The sequence below is a fragment of the Chiloscyllium plagiosum genome, unplaced genomic scaffold (assembly GCF_037043375.1).
Source record: "Chiloscyllium plagiosum isolate Xiang-an unplaced genomic scaffold, Cpla_swu_hap1 HiC_scaffold_8, whole genome shotgun sequence".
In the NCBI taxonomy this organism is placed as follows: Eukaryota; Metazoa; Chordata; class Chondrichthyes; order Orectolobiformes; family Hemiscylliidae; genus Chiloscyllium; species Chiloscyllium plagiosum.
This window is the reverse complement of record NW_028270146.1, coordinates 93,476,926-93,496,793: the sequence shown is the minus strand read 5'-3', so window position 1 is coordinate 93,496,793 and position 19,868 is coordinate 93,476,926. Positions and strand designations below refer to the sequence as shown.

At 44.6% G+C, this 19,868-nt stretch overlaps 1 protein-coding gene across 1 annotated transcript in view; it reads left to right on the top strand.

Annotated features, from left to right (window-relative positions):
* Nucleotides 1-19,868, top strand: part of ltk (leukocyte receptor tyrosine kinase) — a 172,073-nt gene that overhangs the window by 65,277 nt on the left and 86,928 nt on the right. Inside the window, exon 2 of the mRNA XM_043698197.2 lies at nt 16,403-16,513. Within this exon, the coding sequence (XP_043554132.2) occupies nt 16,403-16,513 (111 nt within the window). The remainder of the gene's footprint in view (nt 1-16,402; nt 16,514-19,868) is intronic.

Sequence of the window (19,868 nt, the reverse complement as noted above, 5' to 3'; positions counted from 1 at the left end):
GAAAAGTTGGATTGTGTTGACATGGGAGGATCTGGAATTTTAACAGCATATTATGTTTGTAATCACTTCTGAAAGCAAAACTTTTCAGTTCTGACAAACTAATTTAACACTTGCACAATGTTGAGAGTTGGAAATACCTGAGAGTGAGTTACAGGCTCTTAGCTAATCGAGGGGTTCTGATGGTATCAAACTATTTTTTGTGAGTGAAGTTTCCCAATACAAATATGGAATCTGTAAACAAAGTAAGTTGTTTATCATCTCTTGTTTGCTACTCCAGAGATTTGTTTATTTCTAATGGAGAAACAGGCAGTTGGTATCTTGTGACTATTGACTTGTCAGTACAGTTTCTTTATCTAATTTACAACTCATGTTTTCCTTTGAGTTGAGTACAGTGTCATTCAATGCTGTAGAAGTCCTTTCTATGTGGCATCTTAGGAGGTTGAGATTCCATATCAGAACAACTTATGTTAAAAGAATTCTCCTTATGTCATCCTAGACCTTTTGTCACTTCTCTATTTTCTGACTATCAAACCTCCTGCCAGAAGCAACACTTTCCTGTCATATTTACCCTTGAGAATGTGTTGGCGAACTGCACTCATGGACTGCTGTGGTGTTTGGGTTAGGGACATCTACAGTACTATTAGGAAGTGAGTTCCAGGATTTTGGCCCAATGACAGTGAAGGAATAGTGATATATTTCCAAGTCAGAAGTTGTGTAGCTCAGAGGGGGACTTGCAGGTGGTGGTATGCCCATGTATCTGCTGTTCTTATCTTTCTCTGTGGCAGAGGCTGTGGGTTTGGCAGGTGCTGTTCAAGGAGCGTTGGTGAATTTCTGCAGTGCGTTATGTAGATCCCTCGCTCACTCTCACGCGCATACACACACACACCATTGAGGCTGAGTGTTGGTGTTGGGGGGTGTCAATTTTTTCAAGAGGGTGTGATGCCAATCAAATAAATGGTGTTAAGCTGCATGGTGTTAAGCTTTTTGCGTGTAATTGAAGCTGAACCCATCCAGGCAAGTGGGAATTATTCCACACTCCTGAGTTGTGCCTCATATGATAAGCAGGCTTTGGGGAATCAGGAGGTGAGTTACTTGCTGCAGTGTTCCTAGCTTCTCATCTGCTCTTAAGAGCAACACTATTAATATAGTTGGTCTAATTCAATTTTTGGTTAATTAAGTTGCAGAATTTGGAAGTGGGGATTCAGCGACGGTAATGTTGAATGTCAAGAGATGCTAGTTAGATTTTCTCTTGCTCGAGGTGGTCATTGCCTGGAACTTGTATGTTGTGAATATTTCTTGCCATTCATTACCTTAAACCTGGATATTGTCCAGGTCTTGCTGCAGTTGGATATAGACTACGCCTGTACCTGAAGATTTGCAAATGGTGCTGAACATTGTGCAATTATCAGGGAATGTACCCACTTCCGAGCTTAGGATGGAGCAAAGGCTATTGATGAAGCAATGGAAGATGATTGAGCCTAAGACACTACCCTAAGGAACTCCTGAGAGATGTCAGAGACCTGTATCAACCAAAACCATCTTGCTTTGTGACAGGTATCACGCCAGTCAGAGTTTTCCACCTGATTCCCATGGACTCCAGTTTTCCTAAGTCTCCTTGATGCCACACTCTGTCAAACACAGCCTTGACGTCAAGGGTAGTCACTTTCACCTCAGCTCTGGAATTTAGCTATCTTGGCAATATTTGAAGGAAGGCTGTAATGTGATCAGGAGCCTAGTAGCTGACAAAGCTTGAATTGAGTATCAGTGAACTATTTATTACTGTGTAAGTGACATTAATTATCTCAGTTCATGACCTCCATACTTTGATGATGGAGAGTAGACTGATGGTGTGGTAATTGACTGGATTGGATTTGATCTGCATTTTATGTATACGACCTACCCAGGCAAATTTCCAAATTACTCAGTAGATGCCTGCATTATAGCTGTACTGGAGGGGTACGGCACGTGGAGTCTTCAGTACTATTGTCAGAATGTTATCAGGACCCATAGCCTTTGTAGTATCCTGTGCCACATGGACTGAAAACCATATGACCAGAATGTATGATGCTGGTAACGTTTTGGAGGAGGCTGAAATTGTTCATCCAGAAGCTCTGGCCGAAGATTGTTACAAATGTTTTATCTTTGTCTTTGCATTTTCACTTCATCAAAATCCGTCTAGTTTTCTAGTTGCATTATGTTTATCCTTAACTTTCTCTATTCTAAGGAGAATGATCTCAACTTCTCTGTGGAACTGAAGTCCTTAAGCTTTGGTATTGTTCTTGTAAGTCTCCTCTCCATCCTCAAATGATCATCCCATCCTCCACAAATGACACCATGTTGACTTCTGTTTGTGTTTGAATGTTGTAGCGATTACAACAGAACGTAGCATGAGAAAAGTGGAGTCACATGTAGGACAGTTCAGGCAGGAGGAAAACACAGGTGACACTGCCGCCTCACTGTGCCAGGGGCACAGGTTCGATTCCAGCCTTGGATACTCTCTGTTTGATGTTTGTATATTCTCCCCGTGTCTCCGTGGGTTTCCTCCAGGTGTTCTGGTTCCCTCCCACAGTCCAAAGATGTAAGGCTAGGTAGATTGGCCAAGCTAAGTTGCCCATAGTGTTCAGGTATGTGTGAGTTAGGTGCATTAGACATAGGAAAAATGCAGGGTTATAGGGATATGGTAGGGGTATTGGTCTGGGTGGAATACGCTTCAGAAGGTCAATGTGGACTTGTTGGGCTAAATGGCCTATTTCCACAATTAGGGATTCTTTGGTATTTGTCATAAACAGCCTAGTAGTCATGTCCAGATAGCAGCTTGCATCTTACCAAATTTATAAAATTTAACTTTCACAATTGTCAAAAAAAAGACATTTTTGTACTTTTCTGGCAAGGCTGCACTTATTACCCATGGCCAATTACTCTTGAGAAGGTGATGGTGAGCCGCCTTCTTGAACCACTGCAGCCCATGTAGCGTAGACAAATCCATGCTGCAGTTGGGATGGACATTTTAAGATTGTAATACTGTGGCAGTGAAGGAATAGCGATTTAATTAGGGTGGTGTGTGAGTTGGACAGGGGTTCGCAAGTAGCGAGTTCTCCATGCAGCTGTTGACCCACTTCTTGAAGGCAATAGATGCCTTGATTAATGGGAGGTATTACCCAAGAAGCCGGCCAACTTGCACATTGTATATGATGCTATATATGATGCACACTGCAACCATGGTTCCCTGTACTGGAGGGAGTGATTATGTAAGAGGGTGGTTAAGTTACCAATGTCCTTCAGATGGAGCTTTTTGAATGGTGTTAGAACAGCAATCTTCAGAAAATATTTTCAACACATTCCTGACAAAGAGAGCTTGTGAACTGAGGGAGTGACTTGTTTGGTTCAGAATTGCCTACTTCTGACCTGATTCTGTGGTCACTATTTATTTATCCAACCGGTTTAAATCTCTGGTCAAGGCAAATGCCCACGGTGGTGATGCTGTGGGGATTTAGACATCGTCAATGCCAAAAGAGCTTCTTAGAGCCCCTCTCGCTGAATTCGTGATCTCAGTGTTGCTGATTCAATCCAATAGCCACGGGATTAATTATAATATGTTTAGATGCAGACAGAAAGCGATCTGCTGACCTTAAGAAATGTTGTTTGGAAAGCCTGGTCGTAGTAGAGATCAAGTGATTTTAATTTCCACTTTGTTAAAATGTTTGTGTGATCAGTTGAAATTGCCTATTTATTGGATTACTTTACTCACTACAAACTAAAATGTTAAATAACTCTTCTAGTCAATATTAACTCATTCATTGCATCAACCTTCTGAGGCATACTTCTTTATGTGCTTGCAGAATCAGCCACCATTCTCTATCTACCCCAGCTAACTCGCTCAGCCACACACATTTACCCCAGCTGTTCTGTACAGTCAATTAATGTGCCTATTTATCACTCCCAACTTTGTCTTCCCATGCCATAAAGTTAAATTCAACCTGAACTCTGCTGCCTGCAATCTCATTCACACTTTGTCCTGTTTCCTCTGTTTCCCCAAAACCCTCTCACCACCATTTCCCTTCTGGCTCCATAGAGGTAGGGTTGAAGATAAGAAGCATCAAGAAGAGGCAATGGGAGGGCTCTCTCATGCAACCCACCTCTGAGTCCGAACTGATAGAAAGCAAATTAATTGGCATGCTCAACACCTGAGGAGAAAGTGAGGTCTGCAGATGCTGGAGATCAGAGATGGAAATGTGTTGCTGGAAAAGCGCAGCAGGTCAGGCAGCATCTAGGGAACAGGAGAATCGACGTTTCGGGCATTAGCCCTTCTTCTTTCCTGAAGAAGGGCTAATGCCCGAAACGTCGATTCTCCTGTTCCCTAGATGCTGCCTGACCATGCTCAACACCTGAGGCAAATAAAAGGAAAGTAGTGGAGAATCTCCGATCTCAGCAAGATGCATGACTGTCGGCAGTGTGACTGTAGTACTCTGAGGCAATGTAACAGCAGGCATTGTGACATGGTGCTGTGAGACACGGTGACTGTGGGCAGTGTGACTATAGTACTGTGAGGCAGGGTGACAGGCAGTGTGAATGGAGCCCTGAGGCAGGATGACTGTGGACAGTGTGACTGCAGTGCTCTGAGACAAGGCGACTATGGGCAGTGTGTCTCTTGAGCTTTGAGGTGTGGTGATTGTTCATAGTGTGACTGCAGTGCTGTAGACTGTATGACTGTTGTGACCTGAGTGGTGGTGATGCAGAGGGCACAAATGCGGAGGACTCTGGGAAAAGTCAGCTCAGTCACCGCGACCAGAGACAGGATTGCCAGAGACTTAGTTTCCAAGGACAGTGAGGTCCCAAACATTACATTACTGTAGTGTCTCCCTACATCCCTCCTCCTTGGACCAAAAGAGAGAGAGAAAGACTGTGTTGGAAAATTGTTGGCAGTTTAGAAACAACCGAACCTCAGCAGCATGCATCATTTTGACCAGTAAAGATGGCAGAGGCTCTGGCAAAGCTTGTGATGTGTGAGGCATGTAAAATGTGGGAGGCTTTGGGTCCACAAGACATCCAGGACAATCTCACCTGCGTGAAGTGCCAGAGGGTTGCAGATGATAGAAGCTAGGGAGAATAGTGAATTGTGAGGATGATGCTGAACGACTTCAGAGAGACATTGGCAAGTTGGCCAAATGGGCAGACACTCGGCAGATGAATTTCAATGCAGTGAAATGTGAGGTAATGCGCTCTATTTAATGAAGGATATCAAAACCCTGGAGAGACTTCAAATGGGATTTACTAGAATGATAGCAGGAATGAAGGATATTAGATACAAGGAATGATTTGGAAGATTGGGCTTGGTTTTCATTGGAGTACGGAAGCTTAAAAGGTGACTCTTATTGAGGTGCTCAAAACTATGAACAATTTTGACAGTAAAGAAGGATATTCTGTTTCCATTAGTTGGTATGTCAGTGACTAGGGGTCAGCAAGAGAGCTAGGGGTGAGATGAGGAGACACTTCTTTACTCAGGTATTGGAACGTACTGTCTGGGAGAATGGTAAAAGCACATTCCATGAGAGGTTTCAAAAGAGAGCTGGACATATCTGTTTGAAAGGGATGTAGTAGGAGGCCTACGGAGATAGGGCTGGAGAGTGGGATGAGCTGTTTCAGGAGGTTGTTCAGACATGATAGGTCAAATGGCCTTCTTCTGTAAAATTCTACGATTGGGGACAGTGTGAGTCAGGATGGCTTGAGAGTATGACTGCAGTGCTTTGAATCTGGGTGACTGTACTCTGAGGCTGCGTGAATGTGGCTGGTTTGACTATTATTTTGAGGCAGGATGGATTGTGGGCAGTGTGATTGTAGTGCTGTGAGGCGAGTGATTGTGGACAGTTTTACTGTAGTGCTGTGAGGTGGTGTGACTGGGTACAGTATGACTAATGCTCTGGTGGGTGAATATGGATGGTGTGACTCCAGTGCTGTGTATCAGGATGACTTGTTTCCAGTGTGGCTATAGTTCTCTGAGGTGGTCTGATAGTGGAGAGTGGAACTGTAGTGATCTGAAGCAAGGTGAATTTAGGAACAGTGACTGTAGTGCTCTGTGGCATGATGGTTATGGACAGTGTGACTAGTGCAGTGATGCAGGTTGATTGTAATAATGAGGCAGTGTGACTGTGGGAACTGTGACAGTAATGCTGTGAGGCAGGGTGACTGGCAGTATGACTGTAACACGGTGAGTCAGGATGACTGTTGTCAGAGTAATTGTAGGTCTCTGAGGTGGGATATTTTAGACAGTGACTGTAATGCTCTGAGGAGCAGTAATGGTGGACAGTGTGATTGTAGTGTTCTCTGGCATGGTGATTATGGGCAGTGTAACTCGTGCTGTGAGCATGGGGTGATTGTGGGGTGATGTTTGAACGCAGTGCTTCAGACAGGGTGTTTGTGGAGGGTATGACTGTAGTGCTCTGAGGTTGAATAACCATGGGCAGTCTGACAGCGGTGCTGTGAGATGGGGTCATTGTGGGCCATGTGACTGTAGTGGTTTATGATTGAGTGATTGTGGATATGTGACTATAGCACTCTCAGGTGGGGTGATTGTGGAATTGTGGCTATAAGTATCCTGAGATTGGGTGATAGTTGACCATGTGACTATAATGCTCTAAGGTGGGTGACTGTGGACAATGTGACTGTAGTACCATGAGGCAAGGTCATTGTCAGTAGTGTGACAGTGATGCTGTGAGGTGGGGCGATTGTGGACAGTATGCCCATTGTGTTTTATGGCTGGTAATTGTCGACAATGTGACTGTAATGCCCTTTGGCAGTGAGATTGTGGACATTGTGAATGTAGTGCTCTCAGTTGAGGTGAATGTGGTGGTTGTAGTGCTCCGAGGCGCGATGATTGTGGACCGTTCGACTGTAGTATTCTGGGAGTAGGTGGCTAGGAGAAAGTGAGGACTGCAGATGCTGGAGATCAGAGCTTAAAAATGTGTTGCTGGAAAAGCGCAGGAGGTCAGGCAGCATCAAAGGAGAAGGCGAATTGACGTTTCGGGCATAAGCCCTTCTTCAGGAATGAGGAGGGTGTGCCAAGCAGGCTAAGATAAAAGGTAGGGAGGAGGAACTTGGGGGAGGGGCGTTGGGAATGCGATAGGTGGAAGGAGGTTAAGGTGAGGGTAATAGGCCGGAGAGGGGGTGGGGGCGGAGAGGTCGGGAAGAAGATTGCAGCTCAAGAAGGCGGTGCTGAGTCTGAGGGCTGTGACTGAGAAAAGGGTGGGGGGAGGGGAAATGAGGAAGCTGGAGAAATCTGCATTCATCCCCTATGGCTCGAGGGTTCCTAGGCGGAAGATGAGTCACTCTTCCTCCAGGCATCGTGTTGCCATGGTCTGGCGATGGAGGAGGCCAAGGACCTGCATGTCCTTGGCGGAGTGGGAGGAGGAGTTAAAGTGTTCAGCCACGGGGCAGTTAGGTTGATTGGTTGGTGCGGGTGTCCTAGAGGTATTCTCTGAAACGTTTCGCAAGTAGGCGGCCTGTCTCCCCAATGTATAGGAGGCCACATCGGTTGCAGTGGATGCAGTAAATGATGTGTGTGGAGGTGCAGGTGAATTTCTGATGGATATTGAAGGATCCCTTGGGGCCTTGGAGGGAAGTGAGGGGGGAGGTGTGGGCGCAAGTTTAGCATTTTTTGCGGTTGCAGGGGAAGGTGCCGGGAGTGGAGATTAGGTTGGTGGGGGGGTGTGGATCTGACAAGAAAGTCGCGGAGGGAGTGGTCTTTCTGGAACGCAGATTGGGGTGGGGAGGGAAATATATCCTTGGTGGTGGGGTTCATTTGAGGTGGCGGGAAAGATGAAGGATGATCCGATGTATCTGGAGGTTGGTGGGGTGGTAGGTGAGGACTAGTGGGGTTCTGTCCTGGTGGCAATTGGAGGGGCGGGGTTCAAGGGCGGAGGAGCAGGAAGTGGAGGAGATGCGGTGGAGAGCATCGTCAACCACGTCTGAGGGGAAATTGCAGTCTTTGAAGAAGGAGGCCATCTGGGTTGTTCAGTATTGGAATTGGTTCTCCTGGGAGCAGATGCGGCGAAGGCGAAGGAATTGGGAATATGGGATGGCGTTTTTACAGGGGGCAGGGTGGGAAGAGGTGTAATCTAGGTAGCTGTGGGAGTCAGTCGGTTTATAGTATACGTCCGTGTTGAGTCGGTCGTCCGAGACAGAGCTGGAGAGGTCTCAGAAGGGGAGGGAGGAGTCTGAGACGGTCCAAGTAAATTTGAGGTCGGGGTGGAAGGTGTTAGTAAAGTGCATGAACTGTTCAACCTCCTCGTGGGAACACGAGGTAGCGCCGATACAGTCATCAATGTAGTGGAGGAAAAGGTGGGGAGTGGTGCCAGTGTAGCTGCGGAAGATGGACTGTTCCACATATCCAACGAAGAGGCAGGAATAGCTAGGGGCCATGCGGGTGCCCATGGCTACTCCTTTGGTTTGGAGGAAGTGGGAGGATTGGAAGGAGAAGTTGTGAAGAGCGAGGACCAGTTCAGTCAGTCGAAGGAGAGTGGAAGGGTACTGGTTGGTTCGGCGGGAAAGGAAGAAGCAGAGGGCTTTGAGGCCTTCGTGATGGGGGATGGAGGTGTAAAGGGACTGGATGCCCATGATGAAGATAAGGCGTTGGGGGCCGGGGAAGCGAAAATCATGGAGGAGGTGGCGGGCGTGGGTGGTGTCCCGAACGTAGGTGGGGAGTTCTTGGACTGAGGGGGACAGGACCGTGTCAAGGTATGCAGAAATGAGTTCAGTGGGGCAGGAGCAGGCTGAGACAATGGGTCGGCCGGGGCAGTCAGGTTTGTGGATTTTGGGTAGGAGGTAGAAACGGGCGGTGCGGGGTTGTGGGACTATGAGGTTGGAGGCGGTGGATGGGAGATCCCCTGAGGTGATGAGGTTATGGATGGTCTGGGAGATGATGGTTTGGTGGTGGGAGGTTAAGGGGGCAGTAGGAGGAGGTGTCTGAGAGCTGGCGTTTAGCCTCCGCAATATAGAGATCGGTGCGCCAAACTACCACCGCGCCTCCCTTGTCTGCCGGTTTGATGGTGAGGTTGGAGTTGGAGCGGAGGGAGTGGAGGGCTCACGTTCTGAGGGTGAGAGGTTGGAGTGGGTGAGAGGGGTGGAGAGGTTGAGGCGGTCATTGGCACGGCGACAGTTGGCTATGAAGAGATCGAGGGTGGGTAAGAGGCCATCACGGGGTGTCCAGGTGGATGGGGTGTGTTGGGGGCGCGAGAAGGGGTCGTCAGAGGGTGGGTGGGAGTCCTGGTTGGAGAAGTAGGCGCTTAAATTTGGAGTTTAATTCAAATAAATGCGAGGTGCTGCATTTTGGGAAAGCAAATCTTAGCAGGACTTATACACTTAATGGTAAGGCCCTAGGGAGTGTTGCTGAGCAAAGAAACCTTGGAGTGCAGGTTCCTAGCTCCTTGAAAGTGGAGTCGCAGGTAGATAGGATAGTGAAGAAGGCGTTTGGTATGCTTTCCTTTATTGGTCAGAGTATTGAGTACAGGAATTGGGAGGTCATGTTGTGGCTGTACAGGACATTGGTTAGGCCCCTGTTTGAATATTGCCTGCAATTCTGGTCTCCTTCCTATCAGAAAGATGTTGTGAAACTTGAAAGGGTTCAGAAAAGATTTACAAGGATGTTACCAGGGTTGGAGGATCTGAGCTACAGGGAGAGGCTGAACAGGCTGGGGCTGTTTTCCCTGGAGCGTCGGAGGCTGAGGGGTGACCTTTATAGAGGTTTACAAAATTATGAGGGGCATGGATTGGATAAATAGACAAAGTGTTTTCCCTTGGGTCAGGGAGTCCAGAACTAGAAGGCTCAAGTTTAGGGTGAGAGGGGAAAGATATAAAAGAGACCTAAGGGGCAACTTTTTCACGCAGAGGGTGGTATGTGTATGGAATGAGCTGCCAGAGGATGTGGTGGAGGCTGGTACAATTGCAACATTTTAGATTAGATTAGATTACATTACATTACATTACATTACAGTGTGGAAACAGGCCCTTCGGCCCAACAAGTCCACACCGACCCGTCGAAGCGCAACCCACCCATACCCCTACATTTACCCCTTACCTAACACTACGGGCAATTTAGCATGGCCAATTCACCTGACCTGCACATCTTTGGACTGTGGGAGGAAACCGGAGCACCCGGAGGAAACCCATGCAGACACGGGGAGAACGCGCAAACTCCACACAGTCAGTCGCCTGAGGCGGAGATTGAACCCGGGTCTCCGGTGCTGTGAGGCAGCAGTGCTAACCACTGTGCCACCGTGCCGCCCACAAAGAGGCATTTGGATGGGTATATGAATAGGAAGCGTTTGGAGGGATATGGGCTGGGTGCTGGCAGGTGGGACTATATTGAATTGGGATATCTGGTCGGCATGGACGGGTTGGACCGAAGGGTCTGCTTCCATGCTGTACACCTCTATGACTCTAAGGTTACCCTTCAACCTTCTACACTCCAGTGAAATAAGTCCTAGCTTATCCAACCTCCAATCCAGTTCGGCTAACATTGATGTGAATCTTTACTGCACTCTCTCCAGTTTTATTAAATCCTCCTATAGCAGGGCGATCAGAAATGTGTACAGTACTCCAGAACTGGCCTCACCAACGTCCTGTCCAACCGCAACATGACATCCCAAATCCTACTCTCAAAGATCTGAGCAATGAAGGCATGTGCCAAACACCTCCTTTACCACTCTGTCTACCCGTGAACTATGTATCTGAAGCTCTATCCACCCTGCCAGGTGGATGTGAAAGGTCCCTCGTCTTGAAGACCAGTGGGGACATTCTCTCCAGTGAACTGGCCAATGTTCATTCCCAGACCAACATTATTAAAACAAATGAACTGCTCATCGTCACGTTGCTGTTTATGGGAGCTTTCTGTATGCAGGTTGCCAAGCTATACAATGACTAAACTTCAAAGGCTTCTCATTGTTGGCAAAACAGATACTTCAAAGAGGCAAAACATCTTTTGAGGTGGGAAATGAGCATCTTCAATGCCAGTCAAGAACCCAGTGTGATAGGTGCCATGGTAAATTCAGATTTTTTTGTCCAACTGCTGGAAGAATTTTGGGGGCAATACAAACAAACATCTCGAGAGGAAGAGAGAAAGAGAGCAATCATTTTGCTGGACATTGAGGAACTAAAGGTTGCCACGCTTTCAACTATTGCCGATTGGCTTTTTGTGGAAACATCCAGCTGGTGGTAGTATGAAGAGATTGGAAGTGAGCATGGGAGAAAGGCTGTGGTTCCTTTTCATTGGTATACAATAAGGATTTGAACTGTAGTCTGTACCAGATGGAAAAGACTCCTGAATTACGTACAAAAGGCCCCAGGCTTCCTGTTTGCATTGTTTGAGTGGGATAACTGTCATCTTGTTCCAACCTGATTACCCAATTTCTTAGAAAACGTGAATCAACCTATGCACAAAGACTTGGGCTTGATCCAGCTGGATTTCAGTTGCTTAACTTCAGAATTCTTGAAGTTGGAGACTCCTTCCCTTAGAGATTTCAACCCTCTTTATTCAATAGCATATCTATCAGAGCCTTGCAATGCTACTTTTCGTTTTGAAATAAAACTTCCTGCTTCTGCCTTTCAAAAGTTACTTGAAGAAACAAGAAGCTGAATTAATATATGATGGATTTAATGAAGTGAGAGATGGGCGAGTGAGGCTGGCTTCACGTCAGCCCATTTGATGTCGTCGTGGTTGATGAGGGCAATTCATCATTCTGTCATTTCGTGAAAGGCAGCTTTAACAAAAAGCTCTTTCTCTTCCCCAAAACTGCCCCCACTGACCCTGTCTCTTTCTCTTTCTCTTCTCTCTCTCTCTCTCTCCTTGTGCTCTCTCACTCTCTCTCTCTTCCCCAACTCACTTTCCCTGTTAAGGATTTTATGCATCTGCGTGCAGAGAGCACTCGCTAGGCAACCACTAAACATTTGCCCGTTACGAATACTGATTGCGCCGTCTTTGGGTTCCGCATTAATCAATCTTGAAAGCACAACGGTAAAATGCGGCCTGGGCAGAGAAGGAATTTACTGCTGAGATTTGGAGCTGTTCGATATGGATGAGGGGTTTGGGGCAGGGTCTTCCTGTATATCATAGACATTGAATGAAACGTCCCCCACCTCACCCTGCCCCCATTGCCCAGCCACCATTACCCATTCACCATCCTGAGTCTGGCAGTCAGTCTGAATAAATATCTGCCCCCTGTCCCCCACCCCCCACATCTGAAGCTCGGGGATGTAATAAGAAAGTAAGTTACTGCTTTTCCATGCTGAAGACAGCTTATGGGAATCATATCTGAGTAGCGCAGGCTGGGGGTTGAGGTGGTTTTGAGCCAGTCTTTGGCTCAAGGGGCAGCACTTACCACAGCGGACTGTTAATTAAGGGTCCCACGTAGCAAGTTTTAAAAGTCCTTCAGCTATTTGAATAGTTTATCCTGGATCAAGGTTCCGTTTTGGTCACGTGGGAGTATGAGTGCGAAATAGTTCCATGGGAAAGTTGGCGGGAGACTCCTCGAAGAGACAACATGTTGAAGGGGCTTTCACCAAGGCATCGTAGTAACATAATGAAAGTATTTAATGAGGCAGCTTTCGACTGACGACATCGCTTTTCCTCTCTGAATAAGGATGGGGTGAACATTAAAACTGTTTACCTTCCAGCAGATTTTAAAGTGGCCCAATTAAAGATGGGAGAATTAGCTACTTCACAGGCTGCCTCCTTCCAAATAATTTATGTGGTCTTCTTCGAGCGATCCTTTGTTGAAATCTACGAGGAGTTGGTTCCCGACTCTCTGGCCACAGAGGTGAATCTCCCTGGGTCATCGCATATTTCTCAACTCTGACTCTGGTACTCACCGTCCTGCTCTCTTGGCATTGAGTTTATTGCCCTGGATATTGTCAAATCTGTATAATTCCAACTGCTTCTTTTACAAGATCTGTGGTGTGCGTTAAGTAGTTACATTGAAAGCAGTATGAGAAGGAGGGACATTTGCAGTCCTGTTAGAATTTTTAAATGAATGAAGCATCTCATCAGGAAACGTTCTATTCTTGGCAGCTGTACCCTGCAGTTGCCTTCACTACACCTCTCTAGGACTCCATCTCTATCTTTCTTGCTCTTTCTTTAAGTCACACCTTTAAACTAGCCCCATTGAACAAGCTGAGTCCTGTCTGACTCCTTTACATTGAAGAAGTGACAAAGAAGATTGAAGGCAGAGCAGTGGAGGGTTGTCTATATAGACTTCAACAAGACATTCAACAAGGTTCCCGCATAGTCAATTGGTTATCAAGGTTAGATCACATGGAGTGTAGGGAGAGTTAGCCATTTGGATACAAAATTGGCATGAAGGTAGAAGACAGAGGATGGTGGGGAGGGTTGTTTTTTTGGACCAGAGTCCTGTGACCAGTGGTGTGCTGCAAGGATCGGTGCTTTTTGTCATTTGTATAAATAATTTGGCTGTGAATATAGGAGGTATGATTAGTAAGTTTGCAGATGATACCAAAATTGGTGGTGTAGTGGACAGTGAAGAAGTTATCTTGGAGTACAACAGGATCTTGATCTGATGGGCTAAGGAGTGATAGATGGAGTTTAATTTAGATAGATTGAGATGTTGCATTTCGGTATGGCAAATCAGGGCAGGACTTATACACTTAATGGTGAGGTAATGGGGAATGTTGCAGAACAAAGACACCTTGGGGTGCAGGTTCATAGTTCCTTGAAGGTGAATTTGCAGATAGACAGGGTGGTGAAGATGATGTTTGGTATGCTTGCCTTTATTGATCTGAGCATCAAATATAGGGGTTGGAAGGTCAAGTTGCAGCAGGACATTGGTTAACTCACTTTTGGAATACTGCATTCAATTCTGGTTTCCCTGCTATGAAAAACATTGTTAAAGTTGAAAGGGTTCAGAAAAGATTTACAAGGATGTTTCCGGTTTTGGAGGGTTTGAACTATAGGGAGACGCTGAATAGACTGGGGCTATTTTCACTGGAGTGTCAGAGGCTGAAGATTGACCTTGTAGAGTTTTATAAAATCATGAGGGGCATGGTTATGATAAATATCGAATGTCATTTCCTTGGATAGTGGAGTCCAAAATTAGAGGGAGTAGATTTAAAGTGAGAGGAGAAAGATTTAAAAGAGACCTAAGGGGAAACATTTTCATGCAGAGGATGGTGTGTGTATGGAACAACCTGCCAGAGGAATTGGTGGAAGCTGGTATAATTACAACATTTAAAAGGCATTTGGATGGGTATACGAATAGGAAGGGTCTAGAGGGATATGGGCCAAATGCTAGCAAATGGGACTAGCGTAATTTAGGATATCTGGTCGGCATGGATGAGATGGACCAAAGGGTCTATTTCTGTGCTGTACATTTCTATAGCTCCATGACTTGGTATCGTTTGGTTTGCTAATGCTTCTGTCAAGTGCCTTGCGAAGTTTACTACATTAGTGGTATTATATAAATGAAAGTTGTTGTTGTTGTAGTGGGGAATCCAAGATGTAAGATGCATCTTCTAAGCATTCTACTTTTGCCTCTCAAAACCATTTCCATTTATACTTCAGGCTGGTGCATTTTTGATCATTTAGGAGCTTCTATTTCTATTTGCACAGCACAAAACAAGCTACTCCCAGAATTATTCCATTCAAAATGTAAGGTTGAACATTATGGATGTCAATGCAAATTTTTAAGAAAATAAGACTTGTATCTCGATAGAAGCTTTCATGGTCTCAGGATGTCCACAAATGATTTACACTCAATAATTACTCTTGGACTTTGTGAAGTAGGAAACGCAGTAATCAGTTTGTGTCCTGCAAAGTCCAGCAGGTGGAAATTTCATAGTGACCAGATAATACATTGTAATAGTTGGATAATAATGATCAGAATGCTTCTGTAGTTTGGAATAATGCTACAGGATTTCCTTTCTGCCCGAGAAAGTTGGGGTCTTGGTTGAATGTCTCATGCAAACAATGCTATTCTGACTGTGCATTAATGCACTGAAGTATCACTTTTGATTATGTGCTCCAATATCTAGAATGGCATTTGAAACCAGAATCTCAGAGCAGGGAAGGCCACCACTGAACCATGACTGACGCTGAGCAACATTGAAATTAGCAAAAGGAGGAATTCAGGTAGCAGTGCTTTTTGAATTCAGGCAAGAAGTGGGTGGTACAGCATGAGGAAACAGGCAGGAAGTGGGTGGTAGAGCATTAAGAAACAGGCAGGAATTGGGAGGACGAGCAATGGGCAACAGACACAAATGGAAGACAGAGCATTGGGAAACAAGCAAACAATCAGGGAGCGGTATTAGAGTTGGATGTGTGAGGAAAAAGTGAGACAATTCAGTACCTCTAAAGTTCCCTTGTTCATAATTTCTTCCAACTAAGCACTTAAGCCAATTGACAAGACAGTGACGATATGCCAAGTGCTACCATCTAGTCCTACTGAAAACTCCTTTACAGTTGGGCTTGGATTTGTGCTGCGATACTAGAATTTGCACCATTTCAGTACTGGACATCATTCTCACTCTTCTTTTGACCCTGGATTTTTTTTTTCTCTCTCTCTCTCTCTCTCTCTCTCTCTCCCCTCACCCACACAATCTTAACACCTCTCCCTGACTGGTTGCTTGATTCCCATCGCTCTACATCCCACTTCCTGCTAGTTTCCTATTGCTCCATCTCCCATTTCCTTTCTGTTTCCCATTGCTCTACCTCCCACTTTCTGTTTCCCATTGCTTTATCTCCCACTGCCTGCCTTTTCCTAATACTCTGCCTCCCATGTCCTGCCTGAATTCCTCCTTTTGCTAATTTCAGTGTTGCACAGTCAGTCATGGTTCAGTAGTGACCCTTCCTGCTCTGAGGTTCTGGTTTCAAATGCCATTCTAGATACTAGAGTACATAATCAAGAATGATACCTCAATGCATTAATGCACTGTCAGAATAACATCTTTTGCACAAGATATTAAGTCAAGACCCTAGCATCTCAGGCAGACGTAAAACATTATGTAGCATTATTCCAATCTGCAGATGCACCCTGACCATTATTATCCAACTATTATCCACTATTACTCTCCAATATATTATGTGGTCATTATGAAATTTCCACCTGCTGGACTTTGTTGGGCACAAATTGGTCACTGTGTTTCATACATTACAAAGGTGACCACAGTCCAAGAGTACTTATTGGGTGTAAATCATTTGTGAACATCCTAAGGCCATGAAAGCTGCTAAAGAAATGCAAGGCTTTGCTTTCTGAAAATTTGCTATCCTAAGATTCCAAACAGTTCAGTTACAGTACATATCTGCTGCATTAAATTATCCCAATCAACAATCTATGTATGAAAGGGTCTGTTACCCTCTCCATCTTTCTACACAGCCTCACAGAGTTGTTCTATTCCCTTACAGTGTCATGCATTGGGAGCCATCCTAATGAGGGGTCTGCAGCAGCTGGACAGATACATCTTTATTCCGTGAGTCAGTTGGACTCTGATATCCCACAAGACATTGCTGCTGATGGTAAGTGAAGGCAAAACCAGGGAGGATGTATGTGGGGGGAGTGTGCAAGTGGGCAGGAACATGTGATCTCTTCAGTGGTGTCTAAGCGGTATCTGGGAAACATGACTTGGGTGCTCTCCAGTCAGTCACTTTATATCAGCAATCACTTCACTTTCATTTTATTGTTCATTGAGAAGCTACCCCACGGAACTATATTTTCAGTATTTCAGAACTATATTTTCTTTTGTTGAAAAGTTCTAAATAAGTAAACGATAACGATAGAGAAAAGGATGGTTCCCCTTCATGGAAATCTCATAATTAAAATCTGTATCTAAACGGTTCCACTATGATGGAATAATGAGTACAGGTAGTTCCCCAATAATGCAGTAGTTGCTTTCCTGTGTAACACCATATAGTAGAAAATCACGCAATAGAAATAATGGTGCCTATGGAAAAAACAAGGTTGGGGCGAACCGCCAAAAATATCAGTAAAAATCAGAACAAAAATTATAGCCTCACACACATACAATAGCATAGTCTAAGCAAATTTTTTAATCATATATTTTAATGAAATGATACAGTAAACTTAACACTTTAACACTAAAATCACTGTCTACAGCACTGTGCCTTTCACAAAGCTCTTCACCAAAAAGTGTGTGAGCTGACTGACTACATGATGCCGATGTGGAAGTCTAGTCCTCAAGATTCTCCCCACCCCCTGTTTGAAATAAAGTTCCTTCTAGACATACACTACAATTCCCAGTTTCAAGCTCAGTTTCAAGGCTTGCAAAACTGATTGAATTCCTGTTTTAGCTGAACACACTGAATTTGCATTTTGCAGAAAGAGGATCCTGAGGCTGCGTTTTGTTGTTCAGATAAATGCTGGGGATGGAATTGCATAACAGTGAACGGGAGTTCGATTTATTAAAAAAAGGACCACAATTCACTAATCGCCTCAGCCAAATCGCGTATACTAAACATGCGTTATGGGAGAACTACCTGTACATACCCTCGCCTGTACATCAGCTCCTGTTAAAGGTTCTAATAGAGAAGGGTATAAATGATTTCAGGTGCAGATCTGAGGAATTTTAGCATCCAACAATAAGTTTGTGACAAGACACAATCCTCCTTGTTCACAATGTTCTTTATTGATAGCGAAATGTTTGAGAGCAGATTTCCTCACGGAAAATCAATTTGCCCTTGCTGCCTGTTTGCTCCACGAGCAGTGGTAAACCATGCCACTGAAAATCCATCCAGTGTAGCAAGCTAAACAGAGCGTCCCATCTCACTTCTGGAACATCTTACTTTCAATTCAGCCACATTGATACAAGAAAGTCTCTTCATATCAGCCACTGTGAGGGTTCCTGCTTAAGGTGGACAGCAGCCTGTGAGCCTGCTTCAACCCTTCTTTTAATCCAACATTCAACAATATTTCAGAAGATTGCAGAGCATCCAGTTGAAGGTGAAATGCTGTCCCTGATGTAATGCATTATGTTTCGTTAAAGCATAGAGTTGTACAGTATGGAAACATACGCATTGGACCGATTCGTCTGTGCTGACCAGATAGCCCAACTTAATTTAGTCCCATTTGCCAGCATTTGGCCCATATCCTTCAAAATGGTCCCTATTCATGTACTCATGTAAATGCTTTTTAAATGTTGTAATTGTACCAACCTCCACCACTTCTTCTGGCAACTCATTCCGTACACACACCACTCTCTGTGTGAAAAGGTTGCCCCTTAGGTCCCTTTTATATCTTTCCCCTCTCACCTTGATCCTGTGTCCTCTCGTTTTAGACTCCCCTATCGAGGAAAAAGACCTTGGTTATTCACTCTAACGACATACCTCATGATTTTGTAAGTCTCTCTAAAGTCACCCCTCAGCCTCCGATTCTCTGTGAAAACAGTCCCAGCCTATTCAGCCTCTCCCTACAGCTCAAACACTGGCAGCATTCTTGTAAATCTTTTCTGAACCCTTTCAACGTCTTCCCTGTAGCAGGGAGACCAGAATTTAACGCAGTTCAAAAGAATGAACAGTAAGAGCAAGAATTCAAAGTTGCTGAGGTGGAAATATGAGGTGGAGCCTGTGTGGAAGACATTTCTAACAAGATAAGGGAACCAACACAGATTAAGAATAAGGGCAAGTGCTGAAAACAGAAAATCCCATTAATGCATTTTTGTTGATGCTGTTGTTCAGACATTGTCTGAAGGATGGAGACAAACTAGGCTGCACTTTGCTTTTATACGAAAGCAAAATGCCATGGGTGATGGAAATCTGAAATTAAGACTAGAAAATACTGAAAATACTCAGCAGGTCTGACATCATCTGTAGAGAGAAAGAGAAAGTTTTTGCTATTTTTCTTTCACTCCTCACAGGATTTTCAGAGATTTTGGGCTCATCATAATCGAACTGACAGAACCGTTTAAGTATTTTCTCTCTTTTGTTTTGCATATTCTTCAGCTCCTTTGCCTTCCAGCTATCTTGGATTCTTTATCAGCATCTTTTTCCATTTATTTCTCTATTTTGTCTTTGACTGTGTACTTCTCTTCATATATTTATTCATCTCTGCTTTTATTCTATGTCTCTCTGCCTCTCTTTTGGTCCTTTATCTTACTCTTTCCCTTTTGCCTCTTTCTCCCTTTGTCGTATCCTTTCTCTCTGTCTTTTACTCTCTTCATCTCACTCTGTCTGCGTGCCTATAACTCTCGATTATTTTTTCTGTCCCTGTTCACGTATCCAGCACCACACCATAATAGTCCAATTCCAGGAATATTGAAAACATGGAGATTTTTGAGTTCAGGTGGTTCTGTATCAGAAAAGAGAGCTGACCACTGTCTTTAGAAGCAGGACTTTACTACTTAGGAATGAAAGCAGGGCCAACTACTAAATCTTAAGTGGGATGTGCTTGTTGGGAAGTTATGCAACAGGACAATGGTAGCTTCTCAGGATTAACGTCGACCTAAGCATCTTGTTGCATTACATTACCTTGTACTAGAGAACTACAGTGATTACATGTTTTCCTTTGCACTTGATCTCACTGTTTTGAACCAATTTAGCAGCACCATAGAAGATATTGTTAAAATGGGTTCGTGTGCATATATGTGCTGCATCTCCAGAAAATACTCTATAATATGGCTTTCATGAGCCTTCTCCAGAAAGCACATCTTGCATAATGTGACTCCATTAATTATTTATTCCAGCGAGTGCCAGCAGCAATATTGAAAGAGCTTTTGTGATACCTTAATTAATTAATTGATGAGATTGCTACATTATAGCAAATTAATCAGTGAGACAGTTCTGAGAACAGACCCAGAGCAGCATAGGTCTCTGACTCACTGCCTGCATCAATGTATTAATAAGGATACTCCATTACTAC